General features: G+C 42.6%; 1 protein-coding gene across 2 annotated transcripts in view; it reads right to left on the bottom strand.

The window, feature by feature from the left end:
• The window catches only part of LOC146060368 (protein argonaute-1), a 95,681-nt gene that overhangs the window by 43,859 nt on the left and 23,950 nt on the right, over nucleotides 1-27,872 (bottom strand). The window contains exons 2-6 of one of the 2 annotated variants that reach the window (XM_083173505.1): nucleotides 13,914-14,026; nucleotides 6,967-7,150; nucleotides 4,933-5,053; nucleotides 4,642-4,823; nucleotides 4,404-4,540 (exon numbers count right to left, since the gene is read on the bottom strand). In XM_083173505.1, the coding sequence (XP_083029631.1) occupies nucleotides 4,404-4,540; nucleotides 4,642-4,823; nucleotides 4,933-5,037 (424 nt within the window). In that variant the 5' untranslated portion in view covers nucleotides 5,038-5,053; nucleotides 6,967-7,150; nucleotides 13,914-14,026. The remainder of the gene's footprint in view (nucleotides 1-4,403; nucleotides 4,541-4,641; nucleotides 4,824-4,932; nucleotides 5,054-6,966; nucleotides 7,151-13,913; nucleotides 14,027-27,872) is intronic. The other variant, XM_083173504.1, reaches the window with a different exon arrangement.

The raw sequence follows: 27,872 nt of genomic DNA, 5'->3' as shown, positions 1-27,872 counted from the left end.
GCTATTCCGTTCTACCAGCCAGAGGGGGACATTTATGCACTTTCAAGAGGAAGTCATAAAGGGCCTAATATTTGGGAACCAGCAGGCAGAGGGCCCCAGTACTTCTAGTACTGGCCCCCGTATTGTACCAGGGCAGCATTTTCCTGATGAAATCCCCTCCACTGGAAAAAAGGGCAGGACACAAAAAAGGTGCAAAGTTTGCTATAAAAAGGGAATAAGAAAGCAAACTATTTTCCAGTGTGACACTTGCCCCGACAAACCCGGCCTATGTATAAAGGAGTGTTTTAAAATATACCACACATCTATGGATTATTAGGTTCATCATTTTACCGTGCTTCGGGGGTCTTGCTAATGCCACATAGCACCCACCATTCATTCCACCAGAATCTGAGCCGCAAAATCCAAAAATCACTCCTTCCCTTCTGAGTCCTGCCATGCACCCAACTGGTATTTTTTGGTCACATGTGAGGCATTGCCGTACTCGGGAGAAATTGGGGCACAGATTTTGGGGTGCTTTTTCTCCTTCATACCTTATGAAAATGAAAAATTTTGAGCCAGAACTGCATTTTTGTGTAAAAAAATGTAACTTTGAAATGTACACTGTACCCCTAGATGAATTCCCTGAGGGGTGTAGTTTGCAAAATGGGGTCACTTGTGGGGGGGTTCCACTGTATTGGTGCTTCGGGGGTCTTGCTAATGCGACATAGCACCCACCAAAATTCCACCAGAATCTGAGCTGCAAAATCCAAATATCACTCCTTCCCTTCTGAGTCCTGCCATTTTTTGGTCACACATGAAGCATTGCCGTACTCGGGAGAAATTGGGGCACAGATTTTGGGGTGCTTTTTCTCCTTCATACCTTATGAAAATGAAAAATTTTGAGCCAGAACTGCATTTTTGTGTAAAAAAATTTAACTTTTCATTTTCACTGCCCAGTTGTATCAAAATTGGTGAAACCCCTGGGGGTTTGAAATGTACACTATACCCCTAGATGAATTCCCTGAGGGGTGTAGTTTGCAAAATGGGGTCACTTGTGGGGGTGTTCCACTGTATTGGTGCTTCGGGGGTCTTGCTAATGCGACATAGCACCCACCAAAATTCCACCAGAATCTGAGCTGCAAAATCCAAATATCACTCCTTCCCTTCTGAGTCCTGCCATTTTTTGGTCACACATGAAGCATTGCCGTACTCGGGAGAAATTGGGGCACAGATTTTGGGGTGCTTTTTCTCCTTCATACCTTATGAAAATGAAAATTTTTGAGCCAGAACTGCATTTTTGTGTAAAAAAATTTAACTTTTCATTTTCACTGCCCAGTTGTATCAAAATTGGTGAAACCCCTGGGGGTTTGAAATGTACACTATACCCCTAGATGAATTCCCTGAGGGGTGTAGTTTGCAAAATGGGGTCACTTGTGGGGGGTTCCACTGTATTGGTGCTTCGGGGGTCTTGCTAATGCGACATAGCACCCACCAAAATTCCACCAGAATCTGAGCTGCAAAATCCAAAAATCACTCCTTCCCTTCTGAGTCCTGCCATGCACCCAACTGGTATTTTTTGGTCACATGTGAGGCATTGCCGTACTCGGGAGAAATTGGGGCACAGATTTTGGGGTGCTTTTTCTCCTTCATACCTTATGAAAATGAAAAATTTTGAGCCAGAACTGCATTTTTGTGTAAAAAAATTTTACTTTTCATTTTCACTGCCCAGTTGTACCACAATTGGTGAAACCCCTGGGGGTTTGAAATGTACACTATACCCCTAGATGAATTCCCTGAGGGGTGTAGTTTGCAAAATGGGGTCACTTGTGGGGGGGTTCCACTGTATTGGTGCTTTGGGGGTCTTGCTAATGCGACATAGCACCCACCAAAATTCCACCAGAATCTGAGCTGCAAAATCCAAAAATCACTCCTTCCCTTCTGAGTCCTGCCATGCACCCAACTGGTATTTTTTGGTCACATGTGAGGCATTGCCGTACTCGGGAGAAATTGGGGCACAGATTTTGGGGTGCTTTTTCTCCTTCATACCTTATGAAAATGAAAAATTTTGAGCCAGAACTGCATTTTTGTGTAAAAAAATGTAACTTTTCATTTTCACTGCCCAGTTGTATCAAAATTGGTGAAACCCCTGGGGGTTTGAAATGTACACTATACCCCTAGATGAATTCCCTGAGGGGTGTAGTTTGCAAAATGGGGTCACTTGTGGGGGGTTCCACTGTATTGGTGCTTTGGGGGTCTTGCTAATGCGACATAGCACCCACCAAAATTCCACCAGAATCTGAGCTGCAAAATCCAAAAATCACTCCTTCCCTTCTGAGTCCTGCCATGCACCCAACTGGTATTTTTTGGTCACATGTGAGGCATTGCCGTACTCGGGAGAAATTGGGGCATAGATTTTGGGGTGCTTTTTCTCCTTCATACCTTATGAAAATGAAAAATTTTGAGCCAGAACTGCATTTTTGTGTAAAAAAATGTAACTTTTCATTTTCACTGCCCAGTTGTATCAAAATTGGTGAAACCCCTGGGGGTTTGAAATGTACACTATACCCCTAGATGAATTCCCTGAGGGGTGTAGTTTGCAAAATGGGGTCACTTGTGGGGGGGTTCCACTGTATTGGTGCTTTGGGGGTCTTGCTAATGCGACATAGCACCCACCAAAATTCCACCAGAATCTGAGCTGCAAAATCCAAAAATCACTCCTTCCCTTCTGAGTCCTGCCATGCACCCAACTGGTATTTTTTGGTCACATGTGAGGCATTGCCGTACTCGGGGAGAAATTGGGGCACAGATTTTGGGGTGCTTTTTCTCCTTCATACCTTATGAAAATGAAAAATTTTGAGCCAGAACTGCATTTTTGTGTAAAAAAATGTAACTTTTCATTTTCACTGCCCAGTTGTATCAAAATTGGTGAAACCCCTGGGGGTTTGAAATGTACACTATACCCCTAGATGAATTCCCTGAGGGGTGTAGTTTGCAAAATGGGGTCACTTGTGGGGGGGTTCCACTGTATTGGTGCTTTGGGGGTCTTGCTAATGCGACATAGTACCCACCAAAATTCCACCAGAATCTGAGCTGCAAAATCCAAAAATCACTCCTTCCCTTCTGAGTCCTGCCATGCACCCAACTGGTATTTTTTGGTCACATGTGAGGCATTGTCGTACTCGGGAGAAATTGGGGCACAGATTTTGGGGTGCTTTGTCTCCTTCATTCCTTGTGAAAATGACAAATTTGGAGCCAGAACTGCATTTTTGTGTAAAAAAATTAATTTTTCATTTTCACTGCCCTGTTGTACCACAATTGGTGAAACCCCTGGGGGTTTGAAATGTACACTATACCCCTAGATGAATTCCCTGAGGGGTGTAGTTTGCAAAATGGGGTCACTTGTGGGGGGGTTCCTAACTTTTAGCATCTTATGGTGCCTAGAAACCTACATGGTGCCTAAAAAATAATCTCATAAAAAGGAGGCTCCAAAATCAAGTAGGTGCTCCTTCTATTATGAAGCCTGTGGTTTGGTCAACGTGCACACTAGGGCCACATATAGGATATTTATGAAAACAAAAGAATTGGGGGAATCAATTTTTAGTCACATTTCTCTAGTAAAATCTACTGTGTTCCTTAGAAAAATGTATTAAAATTGAAAATCTGCAAAAAAAATGAAATTTTGAAATTTCACCTACACTTTGTTTTAATTCCTGTGAAACACCTAAAGGGTTAACAAACTTCCAAAATGCTGTTTTGAATACTGTGAGGGGTGCAGTTTTTGAAATGGCATCATTTATGGGGGTGTCTCACATACAAGTCCCTCAAAGTCACATCAGAACTGAACTGGTCCCTAAAAAAATCAGTGTTTGAAATTTTCTTGAAAATTTGAAAATTTGCTATTCATATTGTAAGCCTCCTAGTGTCCAAAAAAATTAAAAGGAAGTTGAAATAATGATTGAAACATAAAGTAGACATATGGTCTATGTTAGTTATTAACTATTTTGAGTGGTATGATTATTTGTCTCACAAGCAGAAAATTTAACATTTTGCAAATTGTTAAATTTTCCATTTTTTTCCGACATTTTGGTATTTTTCACAAAAAAACACAGACTGTATCGACGAAAATTTACCACTAACTTGAAGTACAATGTGTCACGAAAAAACAATCTCAAAATCACTGGGATAAGTAAAAGCAAAAAAAAGTTATCCCCACTTAAGTGATACATGTCAGATTTGAAAAAAAGGGCTCTGTCAGGAAGGCAAAAACATGCTGTGTCAGGAAGGGGTTAATCAATTGTTAGGAAGTAAGCTCTGGGTCATGAGCTACAACTAGAATCACTGAACCTGTGTGGTGAATGTATTGATGTGCAGTTGAATAATGTATGGATTGATGTAAAGTTACCTAGATACAAAGAAAAACTCACCATCAATGTTAAGCATCATGTTCCACATGGCTGGGCGCACAGATTGATGGAACCCAAACCAGACCTCGCGGCCCCCACCAAGTGGGTGATAATACCCTTCTGGAGGTGAGAAGAAAGACCGTCCCACTGGGGTATACCTGCATAAGCAACAATATAACAGTTTCACAAATACTACACTCACGCATATTGCTCTTTGCATTTAGTAACAGTCACAAGCATCCAAGTTCATGCCTCCCACCTCATTGAGGCTAGGTGTCTCATTGCTACATCCAAAGCTTGCACAGACTCCAGAGGAAGTTGGATTCGGCCATTCCCCAAGGCTTCATGTAACATTCTCCAGCTCACCACTGCCATCCATTTAATGGACACTTTAAAAATTCTGTCCTTTCCCTCACCAGGGATTGTCACTTCAAAATCAACCTGAGAAGATTAAAGGGCATTCATTCCAGAAGAAAGCACTGCTATACATAGGTCCGTTTATTCACATTCACTAGTACAACCCCAACCCTTCCAGGTGAGATTTTTTTACCCTTTCATGACCAATAGGCAACGTTGTAACTGTATAAATGTTCTTCTTTCCATCATACACTGGTTTTCTGTCTCCAAAGATCTGTGGCTTGAAGTGTTGAACCATGTATTCTACAACTTCCCTGGAAGATGAGATATCAGAAGTCATATCAGTGGCAGAGAGGGGGATCTGGCCATTGGGTCGACATGCATTAGGTCAACAGTCAATAAAATCAACCACTACTGGTCAACATGCATTAGGTCGACATGGCGATAGGTCAACACATGAAAAGGTTGACATGAGCTTTTCATTTTTTTTCTGAGTTTTTTCATACTTCACAGTTTTCGGTCATAGCCCACATTGATGGTAAAGTGAGATGAGCGCGGTGAGACCCCTGGTCCAACACATGGGGGCAGATGTGTTAAGCTTTAACAAGAGATAAATGCAAGGGTGATAAAGAGAGAAAAACATCCAGCCAATCAGCTCCTTACTGACTTTTTTCAAACACAGGCTGTAACATGGGATTCAGTATTGAATCCCGGCGGTCGGGATCCCGGCGTTCAGAATCCCGACAGCCAAAATGCCGACAAGGGGGGGACGTGGATTGCCCCCCCTTGCGGGCTCGCTGCGCTCGCCACGCAGCGGGCCCGGTGCCTCGCTACGCTCGGCACACTAATTTATTCTCCCTCCAGGGGTGTCGTGGACACCCACGGAGGGAGAATGTTTCGGCATTTCGGCGGTCGGGATTCCGGCGTCGGGATTCTGAACGCCGGGATCCCGACCGCCGGGATTGTAACTGCATCCTGTAACATGGCAGTTAGCAGGTGATTGGCTGGGCGTTTATCTCTCCTTATCACCCTTGCATTTATCTCTTGTTAAAGCTTAATACATCTGCCTCATGGTGAGCAAAGAGGTACACTAATTGGGGGGTCCATGTGCTCAAATCTACAAATTAAAATGACCCCAATTAATTTGAATGACTAGAAGGTGGTTGTGGAATGGTGCTACCCAGGCTCGGGAACAGGACTCTTGCGTATAACAATAGGAACGCTGACTCTGAAATAATACAAACAAACAGGAAACTCCAATTATTGTATCACTTGATGTCATATCTGATTACAATATGCAAATGATTTGTTATTATGATTGCAGTAATGTTATTTGAAAATTGCACAACTATACATAACATTAATGCAACTGTACTTATATAATGATTGATAGGTTATGTTTACCTTCAGTGTGCAATTGTAATTTAATGCCTCATTACAATAAAAAAAAATCTACAAATTGACACAAAAAAATAAAAACTCATGTCAACCTATACATGTGTTGACATTTTGCTGGTGTCAACCTTTTGCCCATGGTGACCTTGTGCTTGTTAAATTTTGAGGTTGACCTAGACACTATCAACCTATGATCCATACCCACAAAATGGATAGAAAAACACAGTTTTTACGAGGAGAAAGAACGTCTTGTAGCTTTATCGTACAGAACAAAAAAAAAAAAAAAAAAAAGGTCATAAACTGAAAGTTAAAAATGGTCATATTAATAATAGATACTATTTAAAAAACACATAAGTGCCCCAAAGGCATTCCTGTACCTAGAAACATATCCACCTGCAGCATTCTATTACATAATAGCAATACAACCCAACCATAGTTCACCGCACTACTCCACACATGCATATTTTTCATCTGCCACATCTATAAGGTAATAACACTGATTACTGATTAAATACTGTATATTTAATGAATGACTTAACACGTTTCACGTTATGCAATGTATTTCAATCCCGGGATTGGAATATCCAATCCCAGGATTTCGGGATTATACTGTGCATGTGCAGTCCAATGCCGGGCAGCTTCTGGGCACCCGCTCAGAGACTGCCTGTCTGTTCCCGACCCCAACGTGAGGCCTGCGCAGTGGGACTTGGTCATAGGTCATGCTGTGCAGGCCGCACCTCTGCTGCCGGAACCCTGAGCCTCCCTATTAGCGATGCCAGCGGCCAGCGATCCCAGCCCCCAGTACTATAACCGTGAAGTCCTTATCACTCACCTGTTAACACGCCTGGGGCATTTGTCTGGCTTTATGTCCACCTCATAGTGGTAGACATCAATCTTAGGAATGTCCACTTCAAAGTAATTGGCAAGAAGTTTTATTGGCTTTCCGACTGTGCCAATCCCAGGGCGGCGCGGGGCTTGAAACACTTGCTGTAGAGGTGGAACATACCCACTTTGGGCTGTTATAGAGAGAGAGGAAAGAAAAAAAAGAAAGATCAGCTGTACTGCAGGATACAACACCTGCTCTAGCAGACCAGCATTTTGCATGAACTTCAATGTTAAATGTTAGAAGGACTTGCATATAGGGCCCTATTCAGACCTGACCGCTGGGCTGCAACTTTTCTTAGCCCATGGAACAGTTAGCCACTGCCTCGACACATTGTAATGCAGCGCAAATGCTTGCCGCTGTGTGAAGAGGGAGAAATCCATTTGTAAATCACACACCATCCAATGTATCCCCCCACCCACATGCAGCAGGCCGCGAAAGCCAAGATTTACAGTACTTGGAGCTGCAATTGCTGTGGGGAGTTCGGGACACTGCTGACTTCAGTGTCCCTCCCTCCCCAGAGCTGGCAGCCTCCTGCTTTTTTTGGCGACAATCTCAGAAAGTGCTGGGGTGCCACCAACAAACTTCAGCCGGCTGTCAATCATCATGAGAATGGCCAGCAATGGCAAGCCATCACTGACCTTGCACATGAGCATGCGTGGTCTTTTGATAAACAGGTCTGAATAGGCCCCATAGAGTCTTTCATTACCTGCATGTGTAAAGAATAAATGGTCAGCAGATGTATAACTAATAAATGGGGGAGCCATAGCATATATGTGGCCATAGCCACCCTTCCACTAAACCCACAGGACATATTTCATATACTGTCAACACTGGTCTAACATCTGGCACCTTAAGTGTGAAAGGAACACACTTAAGGTGCCAGATTGTATAGTTCTCATCAGTGAGCATTGCTGGTCGCTGATGAAAACGCAACACTCAGCAATTTGGACGCTGAGCGACAAATCGCTCAGTGTGTACGGAGCTTAACAAAAACTTTTGGGCACCCATGGATTCAAATGAATCCTGAAGATGAATTGTCTCATGGGAATCCAAGGAGACAGGTTAACACACTGGACAGGTTTAGGACCTTATTCAGACTTTTTAAGCTGGGTACATAGATTGGACAGATAAATCTGTTAGCTAACTGGTGGGAACCTGGAAACGTATGGGAGCCAATGACAATCAAAAAACTGCTCCCACACAGACAATGGTCAGTTAGACAAATTGGTTAATCAATCTGATATAAAAAATGTAAGCAAGTAATTGTTTTTTTGTCTATTTACACTATTTGGGAGCAAATGCTGATTTTTATTTGCTCATATACATTTCCAGATTTTTGTTTGCACCAGAGAGATTGGACAGATAAATCTTTAGGCGTGTACCCAGCTTTAGCAAGGCTGCAATTGTTGCAGATGGACAAAACCATGTTGCACTGCAGTGGAGGCAAATGTAAAGTACAGATAGCGTTACATTTGGGGGAGTTATTTTGTTTCTATGCAGGGTAAATATTGGCTGCTTTATTCTTAAGGTGGGTACACATTGGCCTATTTATTGCCAGTTTAATCACAAGTTCGCTCGCCCACTTGTGATGTCAGTTCCGACGAATCAGGCAGTGAGAATGGAGAACACGCTACCCCATCTGTAGATATATCTATTAATGTTTACAGAACTTTGCACTGCAACAAGAGTTTGATGAAGCAGGATGTTTCCTCATACAGCTTTGTTGAAGTTGAGCCAAACAGCCTCTCTGGATACACTCTGCTAGCGTTGGCTTTTTTGCATTTATTTATTGCATTTGCATTTATTTGCTGAATTTGCATCTGCCACAAGACAATGCAACTAGGATGCATTAGAAATTAAATTAGAAATGCTGATTAATTTAATATGCAACACTTGTATATCTGTTGTACTGTATATGAAATCATTCAGCAGTGTCTCCTTGAGCATCCTCATCGCACTTGCTCCAATGCACATTTCTGCAAGAAAAACACCTGGTGTTAGCAGGACCTGTCATCTCACTTGCATCAGGAATCTCCTGGTGTGTGGCATATTAAGGCTAGATATGAGGACACATCTGTACAGAATGAATGGAGTGAAAGTTGTTAAGTGGTCTAATGGCGCATCTGCTCCTCATTCACTTCTATATTCTGGATAGTTAATGAGCTCTAGGAAGAACAGATAAAATACTAGGCTGAAGAACTGTGAACAAATAGTAGTAGGTGATATGTGTCAAGAATATGGAGGTGTAAGTAGTTCGTAATAATACACACTAGATATATAGTATATGCACTGTGCGGATAATATTGCATTCCAAAAACTGCTGGCTATAACAGGCAATCAGCAGGCTAAAGCCCCGTACACACGGGGGAGATATATTGCTAGCAATATATGGCTGAGCCATATATTGCTCAGTTTCTCCTTTTCATCAGCAACCAGAGATGGTCGCTGATGAAAGGGAACCTCTGCCGGGGGAGCCGCAGAGGTAATCAGCTGGTCGCAGGAGCAAGCTCCTGCTACCAGCGATTAGAATGGGGCTGAAAACGGGAGTGCGCACCCGTCGATTTATCGCAGGGGCACACTCCCATCACTGGCAATATGGTTGCCTGCGACCATATTTCCAGCGATTTCAGCCCCTATCGCCCCGTGTGTACACAGCTTAAGACCGCTTTCATGGCCCATCCCAGAAGCAACCCAGCATTTGGGGTCTAAAAGGTCCACGTCCGATCCGGCTTATTGCCAGGTTGGTGACATCACGCAGGGGCGGCGGCGGGCTTGGAGCGGACAGCACTGCCTCCTCCATGCTGTGAACAGTTACCCATTCACACTGCACCTCACCTGCACACAGAGCCATATTTAACCCGGGGGGCTGTCTGCCAGCCTGCTTACATCATCTATCAATTGCAGGGTAATTTAACAGGGTTGTCAGTGCCTGGCTCTAGAAATTACCCTGGCACCCCAATAATGTCAGTTTTATTAGCCAGGCACCCAGTACTTGCAGTGCGAAAATGCAAATGAAAGCCCTGTGCCATGCAGCCCAGGAGATAAGCCGTTATTATCTGTGGGGATGACTCATCATGTCATAGTCACTATTATACACATTACTGTACATGAACTCTTACCCTCAACACCACTAGCTCTGTGCCCACACAACAGATGCCATCTTGCAGCGACCTTTTAATCCCTCACAATTTAAGATCAGACTTGTGTGTTTCCCCTTTTATAGTACTAAGTAGGGACAAACTTAGGGTTAGAGCAACTGTAGCTTAAGGTTTTAGGTATGGAAGTGATTCCCAAACTTGAATCATGGCACCCTAGACTATCGGGATTATATTCCCACCACCCCTATGATAAAGTTATTTATTGCTAAATTTAAAAAAAAAAAAAAAAAACCTGTGTCTACCTGTCATCCTTAGGGTCAGTTATGTGGTATTGCACAGTTGTGATTCTAGCACTCGTTTTGCCCATAAATAATTTAATTTTGGACCACCAACCCGAGGCATCCTCTACAAAGAGCCTTGCGGCGCCTCATGGTGCCTAGGCACAGTTTGGGACAACTGTTTTAGGTTATTCACATTAGGAGCTATGGTTAGGCCATGGATTTAGCAGTTTGTGTTAGGGGTTATGGTTAGGGTGAGGATTGGGGTTAGAAGTGGGTCTTTGATTTACTGATCTAAAATATCTTTGTATCGATTCACCTAGATCCTGTCCACTTCAAAAAATACATGGTCCGCAACCAATAACCCTGATAATGCAGCCTACTGACAATGCTGTTAAGACATATTCTTTGATAAGATGACAAATGTTTGGATACACAAAATGGTTTCATTCACGGTATGTGGGCAGTCAGTTTGCTTAAAATGTGACATATGTATTTAGTCTACTACCAAAAGACCTAGAGCTTGATTCAGATTTGTACACAGTGCCAATATTCATGAAACTGATCTTTTATTGGTAGACTGTGCATGTGCCGAGGTACTCTTCCAATGCCGCAAACCATCAGGAACAAAAATATAGTGCTATGAATTGCTTGAAGGAGGAGGGCCCAAACCAGTATCTTGCCTAGAAACTGCTCACTGATTGAATGAACCCAGAGTCAGCTGAACAAAACAACATGGCAGAGCTCATGCAGCACTGGCCTTAGGAGAAATGGATTGCAGAAAGCTTTATAGCCTCCTACATTTATAAATAAAGAGGAATGGTGATATTGTTCCAGTGAGATCAGTGTTACACAGTACTCAATTTGAATTCTGACCTGTAGATGTGTGGAACAATGTAGTAATACCGACTGGTCAACATTTATGCACCCGATGTCCCCTCTGGTGAGGTGATCACTGCAATCAGATGACTGATTTTGGAGCTTCCCAGACTATTTTGTGGATGGGGTGTGGATTTGCTCACAATGTCTAGGTAGACAGTCAATAGGTCAACAGTGAAAAAAGGACAATACAAACAAAAAGGTTGACATGAGTTTTTAATGTTTTTTTTTTTTTATGCCAAACCTGAGCACTTGAACCTTTAATCAGTGCAGGTCTTTTGGTCTCCATGCTTCAGGCTAGGTGCCTTGCTATTCCTGTGCTTAACCTACACAGTTCCCAATTAAAGCCCATCTGGAAGGTATAGCATTGAAAATTCCTCCCAAAATGGTAAAAAAAATCATCTCGGTCTATTGACTGTTTAGCGATACATTGTCTGTGAGCCATCCGGATACCTTGTGGATGAGAACTTGGAACAGTAGTATGATCTAGTGATATTCTGTAAGGAGTCAAAGTGATCATGAGGGACTATATTTTCAACTATGTATCGGAATTCTATCTATCTATATCTATATATATATAGTTCCTGGCGGCGGCACTCAATCACATAAATAACCACACCGTAGGCAGTGGCTTGTAGATACAAGCCACTGCCAACGGTGTGGTTATTTATGTGATTGAGTGCCGCCGCCAGAAACCGTACATGTGTAGGAGAGCCCTACTGTCGGAAGGCACCAGCAACTCTACATTTGGTTACCAGCATTATTGTCTTTGCCTCAGGAGTGCCTCCGATATAGATATAGATGTTTGTTGCTATATTTTTCTCTACAGGATACTGATGACAAACATGATGACCAATCGTCTGATTATACCTTGCATAATTATTTGCAAAGCAAAAAGCAATCAATTAGTAGACACTTTTGCAACTGCCCAAGCTCAATGATGTCAGGCCATGGAAGTGATATTCATTCATTACAGCAACTAAAATTCCCACAAAACTTATTCTCCCACGTTAAGATAGTCAGTTGGATGTAATAAAGTCAGTTTCCCGGAGGTGCAGGATACTGGACAAACAATTACATTTTTAAAGCAGCAATCATTTACAAGACATAGGGGCAGATTTATTTAGCCTGGTAAAGTGATAAAGCGGTGATAAAGTGGAAGGTGATAACGCAGCAGCCAATCAGCTGTGTTTAAAAATGACAGTTAGAGTTGATTGGCTGGCGCGTTATCACCTTCCACTTTATCACTATACCAGGCTAAATACATCTTCACCATGCTTTTGCCTTGTAATTGTTTGTGGCTTTAGAAAAAAAAAAAAAAAAGTCAGCGTTCACTGACTAACTTTGACTGGTACATCTAGAGCAGGCATGTCCAAACTATGGCACTCCAGCTGTTGTGAAACTACAAGTCCCATCATGCCTTGCCACTGTTTTGCTATTGGGGAATGCTAAAACTATGGCAAGGCATACTGGGATGTGTAGTTTCACAACAGCTGGAGGGCCACAGTTTGGACATGCCTGATCTAGAGGCTTATCTCAATTTAGTGACTGCTATAAGGACTTATATAACCCAATATCCTTAATAGTCAATTTGATAAAAATTAATCAAGGGTATAACTAGACATTTTTATTACTGATCACCACTTTTGTTTTATTCAGTTAAACCAATCAGGGCTGTTATGGCTGCTTCATAACAAGAAGGAATTAAAATAATGCTACAGAGACATACATAAGGCATTTAATAGCATAGCCTGTTTAATGGCTTCTATTCCTAACCCTAAACCACCATTTTATAAAAATGGAATTAAAAGGAATCTTATTATGCAGAGATCTACAGTACAGGGTTGCCCTGTTTCATCACTTATTTGATCCCCCCCCCCCCCCCCCCTAAATTTGTAATCTTTGCTGATTTTAAAAAGGACATTATGGTGGGCTATGCTGAAATAAAAATCTCAGCATTCACTGATATATTACTATACATTTCCAAACCAAAAGATTCTTTAGCTTAGATTTTGCAAAAGTTACACAAATCTGGTAGTGTTTCAGCATTTGTTGATAACATGGCCAAAACTAGTGGCCTCTATCTACACCCCAGGGCAACAAAACCACTTTGAAATGATCATCTTTCTCTAAACACAAATAATGTGGTATAAAAGGTCCCAGAAATGTCATTTGGAATGGCAAATGGCCTTGTATTAGCCCAGTGGTTCCCAAACTGTGTGCCGTGGCTCCCTGGGGTGCCTCGGGACACTTGCAGGGGTGCCATGTGTTGGTGATACAAGACCAACTCAAATTATTTATGGTCAATTATTGGACAAAACCAGTTCTGGTGATGTCCAATCATAAAATGTGTGTACAAACAGAACCCTTGACCATATATCTGAACCTAAGGATCACATATAAACACAATCCACTTAATTTTATATATTTTTTTCTTCATTTTTTTTGGCCTAGGGGTGCCGTGAAAAAAAAACTCTTGTACTTTAGGGTGCCGTGATTCAAAAAAGATTGGGAGCCCCTGTATTAGCCTCTTGAAGTTGAAACAACTTAAATCTAATGTGCTTACCTAATATCGTCCAGTAAAATGATGCAGCCATTTTGTGATACGTAACAGACTGGATACATCTAACAAACTTACATGCTCACACGTCTACGGAGAAAAGATTCTTGACTACTGCGATCTTACTAGCTCTCTGAAATGCGGTTGAAATGCGGTTGTTACTTTCCCACTACCGGAAATTTTGAATATTACTGTGGAGAGATGAAAGAGCCATTTACTAGATGGCTCTCTCACAGGATATCCTTGATTACAAGTCTCACACATATACAGTAGTATCATGTAAAAAAAAAAAAAATTACATTTGTACAGGCTGTGGATAAATTACAACATTAAATTAGCCCTTCTATTTACGGATCAAGAATGCTAAATAATTGCAATCTCCCCATCCTCAATTAAAGCCATCCCCTACTACTCCAAGTGCTGCCATAGATTATTCTAAAAAGTTTGAGCCAGTAGTTGACTTCCTTCCCAATATTTCCCTCTGATGACCTACTTACTCGTGTAAATATTTACCTGACATCCAATTTCAGGAAATGTTTCTTGAGAGATTTTTCCTGTCTTTCATACCTTACTCATAATAAGGAATCAGACTTACCAGAAATATAGCTGCACATGCCAAACTCCAATTTAAAATACATTTGTTAAAGAAATTAGGGCATATAATTATTTGTTCTGTACTACTTTTAGGGGGGTATTCAATGTGAGGGTCACGGCCTCGGTCAGTTCCACCTAGAACATGCAGGCGGGATTCATTGTCCCTCCTGCCGGGGAGCGAGAAGGGGGCCAGACCATGAGTTGCGGCCGGGAAGAGGCGAGCTGCAGCCGGCAGCTCGTCACTTCCCGGCCGTTCTTGGCAGAATGCTAGTGATGTCGTGCTCATTCGGCCGAGATACCCTGCTCAATGCTGTCGGGGAAGACAGCATTGAATAGGGCCCGGCGGGCATCTCCCTGATGAGAGAGGCTCGCCGGTGATTGAATATTTCCCTTAGTTGGAAAATAAGGACATTATAAAATTAGTTGTACAGGTTGATTATCCCTTATCCAAATTATTCCGAAAACCATACATTACAGAAAGTGAAGAAAACTTTTTTTTTTTTTAAATGCTACTAGGAACATCTGTCACAGCACTACTGAGGATATGATGTAGAACTGGCACAAAACATGTGCAAGAAAATGATTGCTTGGCATTCAAAGTGAGTGCCTGAGATATGAAACAAAGTTTGTGTCCTTTTTTGAAACCTTGTGTTATGCACAAATAAAATATATTCTTTTTATGTCATGTGTTTGATGTTGTTATACAACATAAATGCAAGATACTTCAAAATACATCATTGAAATATAAAAATATTCTGAAATACGGAATAATCCATTATCCAAAATTCCTCTGGTCTCGAGCATTTTGGATAAAGGATACTCAACCTGTATTACTCGGACTGAAATGTTAAAGATATATACAGCCTATTCAGAAATAACTATTCTTAATTAGTGTTAAAGCCCATATACATTGGGCAACTTTGAGCTGAAAGCTGCTCAGAGCAGCAAATCTGATCGGCATTCAACTCAAAGCCGCCCAGTGTGTATGGCCCGGCAATGAGCGGTGCAAGCTCCCGCATCATCGCCAGGAAAGCTGTTCATCTGCTGGCGCCGTGAAACTACACAAGTACCAAAACTTTTTACCTCCTTAATATTGTAACACTATTTAGGGCATTGCATGCGGACACAAACCTAGATGAATTTGCAATAATGCTGTTTTTTTATGGCATATTCTCTTAAGATGTGGGGCAGAGGGCTACATGATTATTTCCTGAATTTGACTCCTAATTAGCGATTGGCAGCCTCAAAGCTTTTGTAAAGAACTTGGACTAAGCTTCAACAGGTCACAGACTGATGTAAATGTACAAATATCCTCAGTATAGTGCTGTAAAATAAATCTTTATTAGAGAATATACAGGCAGTGTGCAGCTTATCTACTTCCTTACTACTACTGAATACTGGATGAACGAATGACATAAATGTGTATATGCAAAGTGCTAATTACTATCTAACCTTATGAAGTCCTATACAGAATACATTCGATTCCACACGTGTTTAATATTGCACATCTTGATGGTGGCAATGGAGTGGAGATAGATTCAAACTTTCTAGCAATAAATCAGATTCCAGCTCTCATTTTCATTTTCTAGAATGCTATGAGGTGTTATATCCTAGTTGGCTAGCTAATCTATCTTGTATTTTTTTTTAAAAGGGAGTCATTGAAATTTCTAAAATGAGTAGATTAGGGGGTATCTAATTATCAGTGGTAAATTACCACTTGTACTCGTGTCACCGGGAGATTTCCAGTTAATGCTGATAAGCTTGCTGGGGCCTAGTCTTATCTGGGACATTTGCAAAGAGGCAAAGCTAAATAACTTGTGCCATAAGGCCCCTAGGAAGTTGGCAGAATGCAGGAGTGGTGCAGGGGACTTCCCCAAAAATCAAGAGTCCCCCACAGTATCCAGGAGAGTAGGTAAGTGCAATATCAATGGGAGTTGTTTTTAACAAATTGGGAACAAATTGTTCTTGAATGTCTCTACCTAATCAGTATAAAACAACAACAAAATAACTATCCCCCCCAAAGGTATATGGGGAGTGACATTCAGAAATTCCTTCTCAGCAAACATGAAGATTTAACAAGGTTTAAATCAAAACATTTTTATTTTGCCATAGTTTAAAATGTTGGACCATGTTGTACATATTTCCCCCAAAAAACACAACAATGAAGGTGTTCTGTCAAATAACATTTACTATGAGTAAATACTGGAAGGTATTCATCAGGTGAAACTGGATATGAAGACAACACATTATCCATCATCTCCTTCCTCTTCTTCACCTTGCTGGTATGGTACCTGGGTCTCCCCCTGTCCAATATTTCTGATGTTATCTGTGATGTGACACCTAAAAAAGAAAAAGGTGAAGGTACCACCACTTGGAGGTAGATGATCTGTAAGCTCAGATTCTGGGAAGCATGATGCATCTACAGTAAATGTTGGGCATTTATGGTTAGCTTACAGGCTGACATTATCGTTAACCATATGTAGAAACAAAATCCAATTTTCTCTATAGTCGGTAGCTCGTATCTAGTAGTTATTGTAAATTGTGTTTTAACCCTTTGAGTGTCAAGTGAAATTGTCAAAATAGGTGTGTGAATTGGCAAGCAATCCCTGTTACCTAACCCACACCTGTTGGATGTGCTGTCTCTAGATGTTGCTGCCTTGAGAATGGTCACTTTTTTTTTTTTTTTTTTTACACATTTATTTTAATTTAGATCACAAATATGAGCAACGCCGGGATGGTTAGTGGAAATTTTGCACACCTCTCAGAGATTTTACACTTAAAGGGTTAAATAAACAAATAAGTTCTATGCATCTTGTGCTCTATTTTCACAACATGTGGTGGGAGGAGATTTAAATATGAAAGTGCTTATTTCCTTGGAACCCACAAGCTGACAAATAACGCCATACCCCTGGTGTAAGGGTGTTTTTCAAAAAAATGTATTCCCTCACTTCTGCAGAAGGTAGAAAGTAACATGGCACAGATGCCACTCATGTTCAGTTCATTTACTAAAGCTCATTACTATTGCTGGGCATACATACAATAATTTAACCCATCCATCCAACCAACATAAAACAGATAGCCCAGATAATGGTAGCATGTGCGCGAGCCATCGAAATGAAAATAATCAGTCGGACAGACCGGATTATTCAGCATGGCTGTACTATGGGATATTTTGAGGTGCCAAGTTGGCTACATTGGGCAGTATATGCCTTCCCGCAGCCGTCTGATGTAAAGTTGAGGTTGTCCGGTGATGTCAGCCGTCTGCCCCGGAAGCTAGGTGCCTGCCCCTATTTGCATATGCAAACATTTACATTTTACATTTCTGCAAGCACATTTTATATGCTATTGTGCATTTTTTACACTGCAATAGCTCACCGGACAACCTTCTGATACGTCTAGGACCTTATTCTGGTCCATTCGCAGAGCCACGTTAATTTGCATGGGACCGAGGTTTGTTGTTTGCGCATGCACATTTCAGCGCATGTGCTGGGTGCGTGCTGCCACAGCGAACAAACTATTCACAGCGTACATGCACCCATCCTTGCGAGTGGAGAGCAGGGGAGGAATGGGGCGCCCCATTAGCATATTGGAAGACCAGCGTTTCTTGGGCATTCCCATGAGAACGCTAGGCAAGCACTGGATGTCAGCTGCCGGCCCTTATGTCCTCATAATGTGCACACAGATCTAAGGTTGCTATGAGCAACGGCGACCATTGAATGATGTGGGTGTCCCCCGTTCCACAGTCTAAGATGTAGAGTAGGAATAAACTTTAGTTTACAGAGTAAATAAAAGAATGTAGTTTCTGGGTTCCAGCAATTGTGCAGGATTGCTCAAATCGAGCTTCCATGAACTTCTCTTCTGCCTCATGGTCAGCTGAACTGGCGTACTTGAAAAAGACAGCTGCAGCATTCTGCCACCTACTCCATCATATGTCCCTTTTCCATGGGAGGTGGCTGAAAAGTGCCACTCGGCTGGAATTACAGAAGTCTTGCTCGTGACAGCAAAGATTAATTAACCCCTTCCCGACATTTGACGTATATATACGTCATGGTCGGGAAGTACTTCCCGACACATGACGTATATATACGTCATGGCTGAAAACTGTCACTGCGTCTAGAGACGCAGTGACAGAGGGACAATGTCTGCTGTCCCTGACAGCAGACATGTCCCTGCGTGCCCGGGGGGGGCTGCGATGCCGCCCCCCCGTCGCCGATCACTGTGATTGGCTGTTCAGTGTGAACAGCCAATTACAGCGTTTTCTGTGTCACCGGCGAATAACGTTCGCCGGTGACACGGGATCGGAGGTGATTGGTGCTGTAAAGTACAGCACCAATCACCGTGGGGTGTAAGGGTGACACTGGTGTCACCCCACCTCACCCCGCCCGCCCCCAAAGGCCGTGATTGGTTCGTCGGACCGACGGACCAATCACAGCCATGGAGGGGGGTTTAAACTAACGGTGACTGCACTGCAGACGCCATTCCGGTCTGGAATTGCGTGCAGTGTGGTCACCGTGCCTGGCTGCCGCAGTATACTGACCTGATCCGTGCAAACCGTGCAAAATACTTACCTGATCACTGCCTGGATCTTGCTACTTGTGTTGTGCTGTGTTGTGCTGTGTTGTGCTGCTGCAGTTAGCTAGAGAGAGAGAGATAGAGAGAGATAGAGAGAGATAGAGAGAGATAGAGAGAGATAGAGAGGCCTAGTGACAGAGAGTGCTATATTTTGCTGCAGTGTAAGAGTTATAGATAGAGAGAGAGATAGAGAGAGAGAGATAGAGAGATAGTGACAGATTGTGATATATATTTTTTATATAACTGACTGCTGCCCCCCCTTTTGTGCTGATCACTATATCTGAGGTGATCAGCAACTTTTTTGGGGGTGCAGGGGTTTGCTGCAGTGTCATAGAGTGATAGATAGTGAGAGATAGAGAGATAGAGAGAGAGAGTGATAGAGAGTGCTAAATTTTGTGTCTGCTGCCCCCGCCTTTTGTGCTGATCACTATATCTGAGGTGATCAGCAACTTTTTTGGGGGTGCAGGGGTTTGTAAATTCCTGTCAGTGCTGCAGTGTCATAGAGTGATAGATAGTGAGAGATAGAGAGAGAGAGTGATAGAGAGTGCTAAATTTTGTGTCTGCTGCCCCCGCCTTTTGTGCTGATCACTATATCTGAGGTGATCAGCAACTTTTTTGGGGGTGCAGGGGTTTGTTTTTTAAATTCCTGTCAGTGCTGCAGTGTCATAGAGTGATAGATAGTGAGAGATAGAGAGAGAGAGTGACAGAGAGTGATAGAGTGCTATATTTTGTGTCTGCAGGAAATATATACCTGCCAGTTGCACCAAAGGTTGTGCACCTGCTGCCCCTCACCTTTTTTTTTTTTTTTGAGGGTGCTGTGGGTATTTTTACACACACTGTGATTTTGTGGGTGTCCTGTGGCCACTGTGCGCTGATCAGTGACGTACATCACTGATCAGCTTTTTCGGCACAGGGTTGATTTTTTTTTTTTTTTTTTTTTTAATAAATTCCTGTTGCCTTTGAGCGCTGTTCAGTGACGGTCGTTACTGACTAACATCTGTGCTCAATTTTTGGTGCAGGACCTTTTTTTTTTTTTTTTTTTTTTAATAAATTCCTGTTGCCTTTGAGCGCTGTTCAGTGACGGTCGTTACTGACTAACATCTGTGCTCAATTTTTGGTGCAGGACCTTTTTTTTTTTTTTTTTTTTTTTTTCTGCACTACATACACACTACCTGGTTGAAATAAAGTTTGTACCCCCCCTACACTATACACGTGTTGAAACATTTCACAACCACAAACACAAAAATAAAAATGGCATCCCAAAGGTCATCCCAAATGTCATCCCAGTCATCCAGAAGAATGTACTCAGCGGAGGAGGCATATGCCATGCTTGCCTCTGACAGTGACACAGACAGTGATGCAAGCGGGGAATTTGAAGGATTTGTGTTAACCTCATCTTCCTCCTCTAGTGATGAGGGACCCCCTCAAAGACGCCCCCGTAGAGCAGCTGAGACCCCCCCCCCAATGATTGATCCCGTATGGATCCCACCACCAGCCAATTTTGAGCCCCAGGTTCCTGAGTTTTTGGCCATCCCAGGAATCCAATTTGATTCCACAGGTCTCAGAGAAATTGACTTCTTCAAATTATTTTTCTCTGATGATTTTATAAATTTAATGGTGGACCAAACTAATTTATATGCCCAGCAGTTTATTGCTCAAAACCCCACGTCATCATTTGCTAGGTGGACCCCTGTAGATGCAGTAGAGATGATGGCGTTTTGGGGTCTGGTGTTTCATATGGGCATAGTAAAAAAGCCAGAAATTAGGCAATATTGGAGTACAGATGTTCTGTACAGCACCCCATTTTACCGTATGGTCATGACCCGGACTCGTTTTGAGATGATCCTTAAATTTCTGCATTACAGCGATAATGCACAGTGCCCACCCAGAGATGATCCCACCTTTGACCGGCTATTCAAAGTCAGGCCGGTCATTGATCATTTCAGCGCCAAATTTGAGGAGATGTACATCCCCCAACAATTCATTTGTGTGGACGAGTCCCTTTTACATTTTAAAGGAAGGGTTAAATTCCGCCAGTACCTTCCCAATAAGAGGGCAAGGTATGGCATAAAATTGTATAAACTGTGTGAAAGCACCTCAGGGTACACCCACAGGTTTAGGGTATATGAAGGGAAGGATTCAAGTATTGAACCGCCAGAATGCCCCCCCTCCCTCGTAGGTGTTAGTGGAAAAATTGTCTGGGATTTAGTGCACCCCTTCCTGGATAAAGGTTATCACCTCTATGTGGATAACTTTTACACTAGCATCCCCCTGTTTAAGGCCCTTGGTTCAAGAGGTACAGCAGCTTGCGGTACTGTGCGCAAGAACCAAAGAGGCCTCCCAAAAACGCACATTGCCCAAGTAATGAGAAGGGGTGAAAGCAGGGGAATATGCACTGAAAATATGTTGTTGGTCAAATATAAGGACAAGAGGGATGTCCTTATACTGACAACAATTCACGGAGACAGTACCACCTCCATCCCTGTACGAGGTACCAGTACCCACACCTCAAAACCTAATTGTATCCTGGATTACAATAGGTACATGGGCGGAGTGGATCTTTCAGATCAGGTACTGAAGCCGTACAGTGCCCTGCGGAAAACAAAAATCTGGTACAAGAAGCTGGCCGTGTATATCATCCAGATGGCACTGTATAACGCTTACGTGCTATTCCGTTCTACCGGCCAGAGGGGGACATTTATGCACTTTCAAGAGGAAGTCATAAAGGGCCTGATATTTGGGAACCAGCAGGCAGAGGGCCCCAGTACTTCTAGTACTGGCCCCCGTATTGTACCAGGGCAGCATTTTCCCAACGAAATCCCCTCCACTGCAAAAAAGGGCAGGACACAAAAAAGGTGCAAAGTTTGTTATAAAAGGGGAATAAGAAAGGAAACTATTTTCCACTGTGAAACTTGCCCTGACAAACCCGGCCTTTGCATAAAGGAGTGTTTTAAAATATACCACACATCTATGGATTATTAGGTCCATCAATTCACCGTGCATCGGGGGTCTTGCTAATGCCACATAGCACCCACCATTCATTCCACCTGAATCTGAGCCGCAAAATCCAAAAATCACTCCTTCCCTTCTGAGTCCTGCCATGCACCCAACTGGTATTTTTTGGTCACATATGAGGCATTGCCATACTCGGGAGAAATTGGGGCATATATTTTGGGGTGCTTTTTCTCCTTCAAACCTTGTGAAAATGAAAAATTTTGAGCCAGAACTGCATTTTTGTGTAAAAAAATGTAATTTTGCCCAGTTGTATCAAAATTGGTGAAACCCCTGGGGGTTTGAAATGTACATTATACCCCTAGATGAATTCCCTGAGGGGTGTAGTTTGCAAAATGGGGTCACTTGTGGGGGGTTCCACTGTATTGGTGCTTGGGGGGTCTTGCTAATGCGACATAGCACCCACCATCATTCCACCAGAATTTGTGCTGCAAAATCCAAATATCACTCCTTCCCTTCTGAGTCCTGCCACTTTTTGGTCACACATGAGGCATTGCCGTACTCGGGAGAAATTGGGGCACAGATTTTGGGGTGCTTTGTCTCCTTCATTCCTTGTGAAAATGAAAAATTTTGAGCCAGAACTGCATTTTTGTGTAAAAAAATGTAATTTTTCATTTTCACTGCCCACTTGTATCAAAATTGGTGAAACCCCTGGGGGTTTGAAATGTACACTATACCCCTAGATGAATTCCCTGAGGGGTGTAGTTTGCAAAATGAGGTGACTTGTGGGGGGGTTCCACTGTATTGGTGCAACATAGCACCCACCATTCATTCCACCAGAATCTGTGCTGCAAAATCCAAAAATCACTCCTTCCCTTCTGAATCCTGCCATGCACCCAACTGGTATTTTTGGGTCACATGTGAGGCATTGCCGTACTCGGGAGAAATTGGGGCACAGATTTTGGGGTGCTTTTTCTCCTTCATACCTTCTGAAAATGAAAAATTTTGAGCCAGAACTGCATTTTTGTGTAAAAAATGTAATTTTTCATGTTCACTGCCCACTTGTATCAAAATTGGTGAAACCCCTGGGGGTTTGAAATGTACACTATACCCCTAGATGAATTCCCTGAGGGGTGTAGTTTGCAAAATGGGGTGACTTGTGGGGGGGTTCCACTGTATTGGTGCTTGGGGGGTCTTGCTAATGCGACATAGCACCCACCAAAATTCCACCAGAATCTGAGCTGCAAAATCCAAAAATCACTCCTTCCCTTCTGAGTCCTGCCATGCACCCAACTGGTATTTTTTGGTCACACATGAGGCATTGCCGTACTCGGGAGAAATTGGGGCACAGATTTTGGGGTGCTTTGTCTCCTTCATACCTTCTGAAAATGACAAATTTGGAGCCAGAACTGCATTTTTGTGTAAAAAATGTAATTTGTCATGTTCACTGCCCACTTGTATCAAAATTGGTGAAACCCCTGGGGGTTTGAAATGTACACTATACCCCTAGATGAATTCCCTGAGGGGTGTAGTTTTCAAAATGGGGTGACTTGTGGGGGGGTTCCACTGTATTGGTGCTTGGGGGGTCTTGCTAATGCGCCATAGCACCCACCAAAATTCCACCAGAATCTGAGCTGCAAAATCCAAAAATCACTCCTTCCCTTCTGAGTCCTGCCATGCACCCAACTGGTATTTTTTGGTCACATGTGAGGCATTGCCGTACTCGGGAGAAATTGGGGCACAGATTTTGGGGTGCTTTTTCTCCTTCATACCTTCTGAAAATGAAAAATTGTGAGCCAGAACTGCATTTTTGTGTAAAAAAATGTAATTTTTCATTTTCACTGCCCACTTGTATCAAAATTGGTGAAACCCCTGGGGGTTTGAAATGTACACTATACCCCTAGATGAATTCCCTGAGGGGTGTAGTTTTCAAAATGGGGTGACTTGTGGGGGGGTTCCACTGTATTGGTGCAACATAGCACCCACCATTCATTCCACCAGAATCTGTGCTGCAAAATCCAAAAATCACTCCTTCCCTTCTGAGTCCTGCCATGCACCCAACTGGTATTTTTTGGTCACATGTGAGGCATTGCCGTACTCGGGAGAAATTGGGGCACAGATTTTGGGGTGCTTTGTCTCCTTCATACCTTCTGAAAATGACAAATTTGGAGCCAGAACTGCATTTTTGTGTAAAAAATGTAATTTTTCATTTTCACTGCCCACTTGTATCAAAATTGGTGAAACCCCTGGGGGTTTGAAATGTACACTATACCCCTAGATGAATTCCCTGAGGGGTGTAGTTTTCAAAATGGGGTGACTTGTGGGGGGGTTCAACTGTATTGGTGCTTGGGGGGTCTTGCTAATGCGCCATAGCACCCACCAAAATTCCACCAGAATCTGAGCTGCAAAATCCAAAAATCACTCCTTCCCTTCTGAGTCCTGCCATGCACCCAACTGGTATTTTTTGGTCACATGTGAGGCATTGCCGTACTCGGGAGAAATTGGGGCACAGATTTTGGGGTGCTTTTTCTCCTTCATACCTTCTGAAAATGAAAAATTGTGAGCCAGAACTGCATTTTTGTGTAAAAAAATGTAATTTTTCATTTTCACTGCCCACTTGTATCAAAATTGGTGAAACCCCTGGGGGTTTGAAATGTACACTATACCCCTAGATGAATTCCCTGAGGGGTGTAGTTTTCAAAATGGGGTGACTTGTGGGGGGGTTCCACTGTATTGGTGCTTGGGGGGTCTTGCTAATGCGACATAGCACCCACCAAAATTCCACCAGAATCTGAGCTGCAAAATCCAAAAATCACTCCTTCCCTTCTGAGTCCTGCCATGCACCCAACTGGTATTTTTTGGTCACATGTGAGGCATTGCCGTACTCGGGAGAAATTGGGGCACAGATTTTGGGGTGCTTTGTCTCCTTCATACCTTCTGAAAATGACAAATTTGGAGCCAGAACTGCATTTTTGTGTAAAAAAAATAATTTTTCATTTTCACTGCCCAGTTGTACCACAATTGGTGAAACCCCTGGGGGTTTGAAATGTACACTATACCCCTAGATGAATTCCCTGAGGGGTGTAGTTTGCAAAATGGGGTCACTTGTGGGGGGGTTCCTAACTTTTAGCATCTTATGGTGCCTAGAAACCTACATGGTGCCTAAAAAATAATCTCATAAAAAGGAGGCTCCAAAATCAAGTAGGTGCTCCTATTATGAAGCCTGTGGTTTGGTCACCGTGCACACTAGGGCCACATATAGGATATTTATGAAAACAAAAGAATTGGGGGAATCAATTTTTAGTCACATTTCTCTAGTAAAATGTACTGTGTTCCTTAGAAAAATGTATTAAAATTGCAAATCTGCAAAAAAAAAGAAATTTTGAAATTTCACCTACACTTTGTTTTAATTCCTGTGAAACACCTAAAGGGTTAACAAACTTCCAAAATGCTGTTTTGAATACTGTGAGGGGTGCAGTTTTTTGAAATGGCATCATTTATGGGGGTGTCTCACATACAAGTCCCTCAAAGTCACATCAGAACTGAACTGGTCCCTAAAAAAATCAGTGTTTGAAATTTTCTTGAAAATTTGAGAATTTGCTATTCATATTGTAAGCCTCCTAGTGTCCCAAAAAATTAAAAGGAAGTTGAAATAATGATGTCAACATAAAGTAGACATATGGTCTATGTTAGTTATTCACTATTTTGAGTGGTAAGATTATTTGTCTCACAAGCAGAAAATTTAACATTTTGCAAATCGCTAAATTTTCCATTTTTTCACGATATTTTGGTATTTTTCACAAAAAAACACAGACTGTATTGACGAAAATTTACCACTAACTTGAAGTACAATGTGTCACGAGAAAACAATCTCAAAATCACTGGGATAAGTAAAAGCAAAAAAAAGTTATCCCCACTTAAGTGAGACATGTCAGATTTGAAAAAAATGGCTCTGTCAGGAACGCAAAAACTAGCTCTGTCAGGAAGGGGTTAAATAGTTTTGATTTTTATACTGAGAGGCAGCTCCATCTGAGAAATAAAGGATCTTTGCAATGATAGGATGCTTCTCCTTAAAAAAATTACATCTACATCTTCGAAAGTGGAACGTGCTTGTTTACTGGAGGATGAAGTAGAATTTAAAGACATTAAAGGATTTGTCACTTGTGTGTATGATGATGCTGAGTGGTGGGTAGCATGTGTTCTTGACCAGGGGCGTAGGGAGGGTGGTTCCAGTGGCGCTTATGCTCCAGGCGCCGGAAAGTTCAAGTGGCACTGTAGAGCCCTGTCCCCTGTCTCTCTGCTCCTTGCTGCTGCGGCTGCTGTGAGCTGAAGATGCAGCCGCTGGCAGGCAGGGGGAGCACCTCTCAGGCTGATATTGAAAGTGAAACTTATAGCCTGAGAGGGGAGAGAGAGAGACCGAGGAGCAGTGCCGTGGCCAGCCTTTCTAAAGTGAGTGGGGGCTGAGGGGACAGCAGTTCTATGTGTTCACTGTGCCTGTGTCCCTGGCATGCTTTTCAGGGAAGGGGGGGGGGAGGGGTGTTGTGGGGTTCTATTTGTGACTTATGTCTGCATTACTAGGGCAGACTCACTGTGACAACTGCGTGGGGGGTACTTGGGGTTGGGTTCACTTACATGCACATGGGACATGTCTGCCTATGAAGGGGGGCTGTGCTGGAGGGGAGTGACTCATATCCCCCTCCAGCTCAGCACCCCCCCCCCCCCCCCCCCAGGCAGATGTCACATATATAAAAAAAATAACTCTAAAAATCCTGCGTTTGCTCGAGCATGGAGTGCCTAAGTTCAGCACCCCGCAAGTCAGTAGGCACTTACTCGGGCAAACACTTACTGCGTTTGCCCGAGTAAGTGCCTACTGACTTGCGGGGTGCTGAATCGCTGGAGCAGCGGCCGTTTGTTGGGGGACAATGTTTAACTGTCCCTGTGTAACTCGAATACCCAGGGAAACCAGACCTTCTAGTTCATCGTTTAGATATACTAATAATGGTAGGCCCAATGACTACAACAGGACGTGTGTACACCATTACAAAAAGAGAAACTGTCTGCATACACTGTCTGCAAGTGAGAATTTAGTATAATTTAGCTGTCTGCTGGTCAGTAAATTATTGTTATCCCATGGAAGTCCCAAAATAAAATTTGGTACATGTTTAAATGAAACGTGGGAGAACTCATTAAAAAAAATAAAAAAAAAATCTATATAAAAAAAAAAAAAGATTGAGGTCAAAGGTCATGGTCAGAGGTTATTAAACTATTTTAGTAATACCATACAAAATTAAAATTGAAGTGAAAAGATCTAGTCATAAGCTACAGAATGACACTAATTTTATATCGGTCTTAATTAGAACTGAAGTTACAGGAAAATGAGAAGACCCCAGGCGTCATTAAATTTGCTTATTTTGTTCATTTTTTTTAAATGGCTCCATCTCCAAAAATATCCAACCTATGATGTTGAAAGTTGGTGTAAATTAGTTAATCTTCAGACCGAACAAGCACAGAAAATTTCATTGAAATCAGTGATGGTCATGGTCGGTGTTGATTTGATGTGGAATGACGGGTTTTGAGCTAGATGCGATGCGATCTAGTCAAAAAAATTACTTGCTGTACAGACTTTTTGTACTTTGCAATGTGCACAGGAGTGTGCATCGAAAGCCCAAAACACACAGTGTGTGTGGCCACCTTTAGCCATATCAACGCTCATTCCACTTGACAAGCTAACACCACTCTTATGTTGTAGATTCATTTAGGCAGGGGTGTCAAAACTTTTTGCGATGAGGGCCAGATTTGGTGAGGTGAAAATATGTGCGGGCCTGCCATTTAGCCTGACATTCTTTGAATCATTTATCACATCAGAATGGTCCCCCAGCCTGCCTCCTTCACTTTATATCCCCCTGCCTGCCCCCCCTT

Source organism: Crinia signifera, chromosome 2 (assembly GCF_055691185.1).
Source record: "Crinia signifera chromosome 2, ASM5569118v1, whole genome shotgun sequence".
In the NCBI taxonomy this organism is placed as follows: Eukaryota; Metazoa; Chordata; class Amphibia; order Anura; family Myobatrachidae; genus Crinia; species Crinia signifera.
This window is presented reverse-complemented; position numbering and strand designations above follow the sequence as displayed.